This window comes from Nematolebias whitei, chromosome 13 (assembly GCF_014905685.2).
Source record: "Nematolebias whitei isolate Nwh7 chromosome 13, NemWhi1, whole genome shotgun sequence".
Taxonomy (NCBI): Eukaryota; Metazoa; Chordata; class Actinopteri; order Cyprinodontiformes; family Rivulidae; genus Nematolebias; species Nematolebias whitei.
In genome coordinates, this window is record NC_056510.1 from 36,865,407 (window position 1) to 36,875,378 (window position 9,972).

The following is a 9,972-nucleotide window of genomic DNA, read 5'->3' on the forward strand; positions in this document are numbered from 1 at the left end:
ATAACAACAGTTATAATAAACAACAACTGTTATAAAAAACAACAACCATTATAATAAATAACAACAGTTATAATAAATAACAACAGTTATAATAAATGGCATAGAACAGAGTGTTTTTGTGCTTCTCACCCTTTTTCAGCATGTAGGAGCAAAACTAATAAATCCAGTTACAAAGAGATGTTAGTGTATCCACCAGTTTGGACGTAACTGTCATGCAGACGCAAGAATGAATGCAGACAATGAATGCAGCTGAGCCCGGCATCAGGGTTGCCATATAATTTTAAAATGTCTTATTTATCCCCTTCTTTTCTGTGCACATGTTCAACAAACACAACACACCTCAACGTAGAATTTCTTTACTCAGCACATATGACAGTTTAGGTCAAAATACTGTCACTTTAAAGCCACAGTACTATAGTTCATCACTTCTTATCTGGCAACCTGACTGACATGTAAACCCACTAATTTTTTGTTTATTCCCCCCAATAAACATTGAAAATACTAATGTTTCTAGATGTTGTTCTCATGTAAACGGGGCCTTGTAGTAGGTAGATCACTTTGACTTGGTCATTTTAAAATGAGCTCGCATGCTGAAAAAGTCTGGGCACCCCTGCTCTATGCAACTACCAGTATTGATTATTGACAAATAATACAAATGTGACTAGGGGTCATCTTTGTCTGAATTCTAAACTCTGTTGTAAATGTGTAATCTCCATGTTTTTATAGTGATTTTATGGGTTTGAACACTCTCTCTTCTTTCACAATTCAGTAATGTGGTTGAGAAATAGAGCAGCAACTCATTCAAACAGCATGTGGATCATAGATGCTCTTATCAAGTTTATTGACCCTGAATTAGCAGTAAAATATTGCATAAGCTCTTTTTTTCTGTTGTGCACACAGCTTTTTCTTGTTCAGTCATTCCGACTCAGCAAGTGGCTGCAGGTTTGAGTCAACGAAGCAGCTCTCATGTTCAGTGGCTTCATGGATTACAAAGTGATGTAAACAGTTGTGAGAAACATTGCTGTCTTAAAAAAATAAGAACATGATAAAAAATGCATGTTGTGTCAAAAAATCCATTCATTACAACTGAAACTTCTTAAATATATAAAATATTAACAATTTCAGCCCAGTATCAAAATGATTAACAGCTCATTAAGGAAGACTGTTCATGTTTATGGCACTGCTGAAAATCATTTAACTGCTTTCATTATAAACTTATTGTGATAAATTAAAATGATCAAACAACTCTTTTTTTGAGATAATAGTAAGAATGTGTTTGAACATCCAACAGGGAAAGTCGTACCCGTTCAAAGGCTCCTTTCCTCCCATGTGGAACCCCTTCGTCTTGTTGGACTTCAACAACCTCTTCAGGACAATGGATGAGATGGGCAAACAGGTAAAGATTTAGTGTCACTCTTGTGGTTTACCTGGTCTTAAATGTTTCCATGTTTGTTGTCATCCATCGTGGAGCAGAGACAGGGAAGTGAAAATACCCTCCGGCTGTCCGTGCGTGTTGTGAGCATGATTACTTGAAAAATAAGTGTGCCACCGACTTCCATTTTGGTGTGCAGCTGCTGCTAGGTGTAAGGAAAGTTCATTTCATAAAGTGGGTTGCTACATTATAATCCAAGATGTCCACTGCCTTATACTGAATATATGTAAACATACCACTCCTATCATTTCAGGAAACTATGCTTTATAGTTTTGTATTCCTCAAATGAATGGGTTGACCCTTGGGCCCTCACTACAGGGGCCACCAATGGCCACCCCCCTCGCTCCATCATTGCACCTGGTGGTGAATGAAATGACTCACTCTACTTGCAAGGATTTGTCACGCTGCGCTGCCTTGGACATGCAAAAAAATACAAAGAAAAAATAACTACCTCTATTCTCATAAGGGCAGCTGTGGCTGAGTGGGTAGAGCAGTCGTCCTCCAATGGGAGAGTTGGGGGTTCAATTCCACCAGCAGTCACATGCTGAAGGGCCCCTGGACAAGACACTGAACCCCTCATTGCCTCTGATGTGTGTCCCATCAGGGTATGAATGTGATAAAGCTCTGATTATTCATTGTAGAGGTCTAGTAGAGTGCTGTATGAATGGGTAAATGAGGCACAGATTGTTGTAAAGAGCTTTGAGTATCTTGATCAGATAGAAAAGTGCTACATACGTACAGTCCATTTACCATATACAGTGTAACTCCTGCCCACTTGATTAAGATTTCATGAAATTCCAGTCCAGGAAAACACATCTCAAAAACTACAAACATTATTCAAACCCCTCTGCAATGGGAAATATCGGCATTCCACTTGTTCTTGTTGAAACTGTGTGTGTGTTTTAGATTCCCAGGGAGGCACCATGGAAAGCTCCACATGCTGAAGAGTGGGACAAAATGACCATGCAACAACTTTTTGAAAAGATCTGCTGGACCAGGTAGGATGTACATCAGACTGTTGGGAAATTTCATGACTTTACCAATGTTCTCATGGTTCTTACCAAATCCCTCAGTTTTTTAAATGGTTTACCCAAACCCCTAGTAACGTGTATATATTTTGCTGATGATCTTTAAAAATGTTTTTTTTTTAATGAGCAATTTTTCAGAATATAAGTTCAATAGCCACAAACATGATTGTGTCTCATTTTTATTAAAAGAGCAAATGCAACAGACACCTCAACAACCAAAGTATTATTGGAGTTTTTGTGGATTTCTCTCTTTGGTTAACCTTGGCAGTTCAGTTACTTTGTTGACGTATTGCGTTGTACAGATTGCCCATCAGGAGGCAACTCTTGTGATTTGTGACCAAAAATAAATTTGTAGCTTCTGACTCAAAATTTGACGTTTGTTGTTAAAATTAAAACACCAAACTTATAGAGCAAACTCAGTATGTTACGCAAAACAGTTTCCAGTTGAGTGGCAATTTTTTTTTAATCTCATGCTTTGTTTCCAAGGTTCAGTCAACATCATCAATGAATCAAATCCATTCGTTTCAAAGATGCATCACTGAAAACTTTAATGTGGTCTGTTTGAAGTCGGGTTGTTTCACCTGTTTTATACAGTCAGGGCTAAAATATTCTTAGTTTGGTGAGTTAGGTCTGTCAACAAAACTAAACACTTAACAAACAAGTTAAAAGTTGAAGACCCCTGGTTGCCTGGCTGCAGTACAAGTTTTAAGTTATTTAAAAAAAAAAAAAACTTTATTAATCCCAAAGGGAAATTATTTGTTGTTGTAACTCATTATCCTCATCTTTATGTCCTCCATGTAAAAAATGTGACATTTTCTGGACTAAAAAGTCATGAAGATAGGACCTTTTGTTTTTACTGAAGACACAGCCTCACTACTGTGCAAACTCTGGTTACAAAAAATATAACATGGCAGGGCCTGAAAAACAGACATTTTGGCTTCAATTTACTTTGTAGACAACAGAAGATAATGAGTTCACTTTACCATCTTTACTACTGATGGTCAGATCTCCTTCACAATGGATCGTAAAACCACCACATTTAAAAAAATCAGCCACTTGGTCTTGGTGATGCTCAATTACATGTCCAGTCCATCACACAGGATACATGGTCTTTTGTCCACAATTATTTGAAACATGCACAAAACTTCTATAGCAAGGTCAGTGTGGTTTAACATTGTGGTGGCGATGTATTCACGGCATGACCACTCACACCAGTGTGGCCTGGTTGTTGATCATTTGAAACATGACTGGTCAGGTGCCATCCTGAAACTGTTAACGACAATCAAGAACATCAAATATTCTCAGTGGCATCATAAAATAGAAGAAAAAACTAGAGAGTACTAAAATTTAACAGCATTGTGAGTAAAAGAAGTTTTTGAAATTTGCAGTCAAGTAGGTTGTTGAGCTTTCAAGATTGCCATCCAGGGCCTTAGCAACAAACAAAACTAAACTAAAGCTTAAAAGTGGAAAAATAAAATGTCACCTTTGTGTTTCCTAAGAATAAAATAAAAGTTTGATGACAAATATTTTCATTCATACTGAAAATAATGATTGTAATAATGACTGCTGACGTTTGCAGGTTCTCAGTTGAACAGATTATCAGAAAGAATCAAACTTTTAATCCAGAACTAAAGGAGCGAGCTGCAGTGAGCAGTTGTCAAGCCAAGAAAGCTGAAAATAATCCGAACATCCACACTGTTGTTCTTTCTCTTCTTCTCACAGTGCCGTTCGTCGCTTCGCCACCCTGTTTGTCAATGTGAACGTGACTTCCGAACCCCATGAGGTGTCGGCTCTGTGGTTCCTCTGGTATGTAAAACAATGCGGAGGAACCATGAGAATCTTCTCAACCACAAACGGAGGGCAGGTGAGCCTGTGTGTATGGAAAGATAAAATACTTCCTCACTGTGTGTGTATCTGAGCGGTCAGCCACTGAACTTGTGATAAAAAACAGAAAAATCTGCTTCGGACTTTCCAAGAACTCTCTCTGCAAAGTGTTCAGAATGAAGAGCAACGAGGTGATGCCAAGAAAGGGTCTTAGTGGGTTTTTGCTACAGAGAAGCAGCATTCAGTCGTTCTAAATTAGGTTCTAAATTAGCTATAGTACTTTTAACTTTGTAGCATACCAGCTCTGCATAATTATGAGCCCAACAAAAAAGGCTTTCAACAGAACTCAGTCTGCTGCGCTTCTTTCTTAACAAAGTGACACACTGATGGCCACACAGGACTGGGGTTGTGTTTCTGTTAACAGATGACATCACAACCGGCACTGATGCCATCGTCTTCAAAAAGTCTACAACTCAGTGAACTTTACAGATACTGAGCTAAAATGTGATGCAAATTTAGTTAAAAGTCATCTTCAACTTTATACTCTGGGCACTAACAGAAGATCTGTGTTCAGAACTTTTTCATTAATTATTGGAATCAACTTTGGTAGCAAAACAACTCATAAAGCACTATTTAGGATTTACAGACAATTTATAATAAATGAGGACCACCATCCTATCGAATGATCATTAGTGCCCTGATGGCCGCTTGCTATTCACAGAGGGTTGAGTGATACTAGTAATAACAGAGGGGTACAGTTGAACACAGAGACCTCCACCCCCGTTCATTGATGGTTTCTCTTCACAAAGATGGCTTCCTTCACTCTTCTCAAACCAACAATCCTCTCTATCAAGGATATGAACATCTTCATCCTTGAAAGAGTAACTGCTGGCCTGGAGATGATTGCAGACCCTCTGGACTACAAGTTAGGAGTCATCAGGACTCTGTACCACAGAGCAGCAGACAGCATCCCCACCAGCTCAGGAGCCAGGCAGAAGGAGAAATCCAACACAAGACAGGCTCTAGAGCAATGTGGATATCCTAACTGGGCCTTCCTGAAAGCAGAGAAGAAACCCAAACAGGACTCCAGTCAGCCATCAGGTGAAAAGGAGGAACCCAGACCCAGACCAGTGGTCATTCCGTATGTTGAGGGAGTATCAGAGAAACTGAGACGTTTATTTTCTAAACATAACGTCCCAGTGGCTTTTAAACCCCAAAATACGGCAAAGACTGGTTCATCCCAAAGATCCAGTCCCCCGGCACAAACAGAGTAATATTGTGTATGCTGTTCAGTGTCAGGAGGGCTGTGATCAGTCTTACATCGGGGAAACTAAACAGCCACTGGCCAAAAGGATGGCCCAGCACAGAAGATCAACATCATCAGGCCAGGACTCTGCGGTCTACACTCATCTCCAGGCCAGCGGTCACTCTTTCAAGGATGAAGATGTTCACATCCTGGACAGAGAGGAACGATGGTTTGAGAGAGGAGTAAAGGAGGCCATCTTTGTGAAAAGAAACCGTCCATCATTAAACAGGGGTGGAGGCCTCCGGGTTCAACTGTCCCCTTCTTACAATGCTGTGATTGCTAGTATCACTCAACCCCCTGTGAATAGCAAGTGTCCATCAGTGTGCTAATGATCCATTGTTAGGCTGATGGTCCTTCTTTATCATGTGATAGCTGGTTTTGGTTGTCAGCAGCAAACTGGTTGATCCACTCTGAGAAGGTGCTATTTATAAGACAGAATTTGTTGCAGCTCCTCAGACTGAAGAAGTCTTTTGGATAAAAGATGAAACGTTTCAACAAAAAGAATCCATCCAGAGGACCTGACTTTACTCCCTTAGACTTTTCTACCTGGATTATTGAGCATGCATCAGGATGTTACTGATTAACTTTTAGAATCAATCAAATTCAGAGCCAACTGATTTTAGAAAATAAAAGAGTGCCTATAGTGGTCAGCTTTACAGCTACTGAACTACATTTTGGTGTGATAGTAGCTGAGACTAATGCACAACAGAAACTTTAGGCATGGCACATTGCCGGACTTCTTTGATCAAATTTTTGGCAATACCTTTTGGAGTCAATCCAGTATGTCTGTTAGCAAATTATCTCATGAACCACTAGACTGACTTTACTGAAACTTAAAGAAAATAATAATTGGGTGTACATATATAATTTATAGTTAAGCAGTATTTCAAGAAATCACACATAGTTTCATTTATGAGAATTGAACAACATGTCTATAACTTTTCTCATCATGAAGATGTTAATATAAAGCTGGCATAAAAAAATCATGGGCAATTTGTATTCCTTTAATAACTGTCTATCATTTTTTACTGAAACAAAAATATATAGTCCAGCACAGGCTCAGTTTGTTTCACTGTCAGACCCTATTTAAACTGGATAACCTAGCAGCGACTGGAAGGCAAATTTGTCTAAATGCCACAGTGGAATGAACACAACATGTTTCCAATCAGGGCTGACAGAGCTGTCCACTCCCACCACATGGAAAAGGTCACGGCTTAATCACTTTCCTGTATCAGAGCTTCAACAGCACTTTATCTCTCTTCACTTCTTTAATATGTCTTCATGATTTCCATGTTGACGGCCTGAGCTGTTCAAACAAAATTGTACTGAAGGAAAAAAGAAGATAGAGGATAATGATGCAGAACGTTTGCAAGTCCAACTGATTTTATCAGCCTCTGGATCAAACATACAAGAAAATACAAAATTAAGACAATTTAATCAAATAATAAAGGAATATTTAGCTCACAGAACAAAAAAGCTGGATTTCCCCCTTACATTTGGCTGTGACTGACCTGTACTGTCCTTGTTAACCCCTGAAGGAAAGGAAGTTTGTTGGTGGCTCGAGTCAGATCAGTGAGTGCATGGCCAACGAGCTAGGGGATCGAGTGAAGCTGCAGTCACCGGTCTACAGGATCGACCAGACCGGAGACATGGTGCTAGTAGAGACGGTGGACAAACAAACCTACAGGGTGAGTAGAGTTCTGCTGTTTACTGCCAACAAAGTGTGGTGGCAAACACATGTTTCACTGTCAAGAGCAACCATGTTTCTAAACAAAGCCAGTGGATGAGGAAGGATGAAATACGATACTTACGTTTCTGCTCTTCAAAAAGAGGGAAGGCAGAAAAGGAAAACATGGAAATCATTTGTTTCAGGCCGTAATCCAAACAGTGTTTTCTAAGATGAAAATGTAAATGTGAACGGAGACTAGAAAATTTGAATGCAAATGACTGCTGAAATTGGTTGGAGAACAAATTGTTACTTGAATTGTTAGTTAAAAGAACCCACACAGAAGCCAGAAGTTATATATAACTAAAAGCTAAAATTAGCTAACCTACAGCTAAAAGCTAAAATTAGCAAAACCATAACTGAAAGTTAAAATTGGAAAAACATTTCTAGAAATCTTGTTAGCGAAGCATAGCTAAAAGCTACAATTAGCAAAATACTAGCTCAAAGTTCAAATTTGCCAGATCATAGCTAAAAGCTATAATTAGCAAGGCAGTTACTAAAAGCTAAAAATAGCACATTTAGTACAAAAATAGCACAAAAACAAAAAATTGAGCAACTATGCTGATGTAAATTACTGTAATTGACAGTCTATAGAACACACCTGACCTGACTATATATTCCATCTGTACTGTTCTCTAAGCTTTTTTATTGTTTTCTATTGTATGGGTGTACATATGGTTATGTTATGTTTTTAATTTTACTTTATTTGTGGGTGTACACATGTTTATGTCTTATGTAATGTTCTCATTTTTACTTAAGTTTTTACTTTATTTTTACTTTATTTTACTTTATTACTATTAGCACCTTATGTCGAAGCAAATTCCTAGTTTGTGAACCTCGTTCATTGACGTGGCAATAATAAACTGATTCTGATTCTGATAAACCACGCATACTAATAAAAAAAAAAAAAAACACAATTTTGTACATAAACAAGACGCGCTGGTGTATAAGCCGCAGGCGTCCACAGTTTAATATCAGAAAATGTACACGGATCCTGGTGGAGTGTGCAGTACAATAATGAACCACCAGATGGCGTTTCATAGACGTTGTTTTGCCTTCAACACACACACTCTGCTGATCCTCACAGGACTTCATGATGAGACACATTTTGACTCATGGTTAACGGTAACTACGATAAATAACCATTCAACCAATAGAATGAACACAAACTGGTCTAAGCAAAACACACTACTGGTTATCACTGGAGAGAACAGTCTACATAAGTGAAATTATTTAAAAAAATTAACATACCGGTAAATTTTACCCACTGTCCCTCCTGTTCTCTCTCACGTTGAGCGATATTTACTTACACAGAAAGATTTTTTAAAGACTTTTAATTGAAATATGTAACTGTACATAAGATAAGATAAGATAAGATAAGATAAGATAAGATAAGATAAGATAAGATAGAACTTTATTGATCGCGCAGGAAATTATTGTGCTAGAGTTTCAGTACAAAGGAACATACACAATAATCACAAGATATAAAAATAACAGAGAATATAAAAATTCCAGCAATTAAGTTCTAAACAGGTGGCTACTTACAGTAAATGTTTTTTTTTTTTTTTCTGAACAATGTCTTTAGCATAGCTGGTAAAAATCCATCCATCCATCCATCCATTATCTTTACCCGTTTATTCCATTTTGGGTCACGGGGGTCGCTGGTGCCCATGTCCAGCAATCACTGTGTGAGGGGCGGGGTACACCCTGGACGGGTCGCAAGTCCATCACAGGGACACATAGAGACAAACGAGACAAACAACCATTCACTCTCTCACTCACACCTAGGGACAATTTAGAGTTACCAATCAGCCTAACATGCATGTTTTTGGTCTGTGGGAGGAAACCGGAGTACCCGGAGAAAACCCACGCATGCACGGAGAGAACATGCAAACTCCACCCAGAAAGGCCCCTGGACCGGGGTTTGAACCAGGGACCTGCTCGCTGAGAGGCAGCAGCTCTACCAGTTTCACCATCGTGCTGCCTAGCTGGTAAAAATAAAAAATAAAATAAATAAAAAAAACAGTCCAATGGAATTTTCTGCTTGAGTGAAAGTGAAAAAGTTTTCTCAGTCTGGAGGTGACAGACGTGCTCTGATGGATGGATGGATGGACGGATGGACGGATGGACGGATGGACGGACGGATGGATTGATGTTGTTTCTGTGGCGATTTTCAATTTGATGGTCTTTCAGTCAGAATGTGCGTGAGGAACAAAAGTAGTGGCGTATACACCGACTACAGTAGTTGAGAACATCTTTTTCAAAGAATTTGAAGAGAGCTCAATTCATTTATATGGACAAAAGTTTGTAACTAAATTTAATACTGTAATTCAAAAAGTCTAAAATCTACAACCACAAAAACTCATACTTTCTCTGGTTGAGCAGAATGTGAAATTAAAATTTAAAACAACAAAGTATGCATGATTAGTTTGATTAGGGAAAAAAGCATGGAAGAAAGTAAAAACAGGCAAACAACAGTGTGAATGCTGACTTAGCGTACCCTCAGCAAACGTATTTTTCATAGTGATTATATAAAACAGAAAGTTGTAGACACCATGATGTCCTCTTTTGATTCGTTCACCTCACCAAGCCTCAAGTTGAACCCTCTAGCTGCCCTTGGGTCAAAATGACAAACAAGGCCTCGGCCTCGAAGGTC

The 9,972-nt window shown here is 38.7% G+C and overlaps 1 protein-coding gene across 1 annotated transcript in view; it reads left to right on the top strand.

Annotated features, from left to right (window-relative positions):
* Positions 1 to 9,972, top strand: part of mao (monoamine oxidase) — a gene marked incomplete in the record, with an annotated part of 59,889 nt that overhangs the window by 36,123 nt on the left and 13,794 nt on the right. The window contains 4 exon segments of the mRNA XM_037687080.1: positions 1,292 to 1,396; positions 2,339 to 2,430; positions 4,183 to 4,324; positions 7,129 to 7,278. Coding sequence (XP_037543008.1) covers positions 1,292 to 1,396; positions 2,339 to 2,430; positions 4,183 to 4,324; positions 7,129 to 7,278 — 489 coding nt within the window.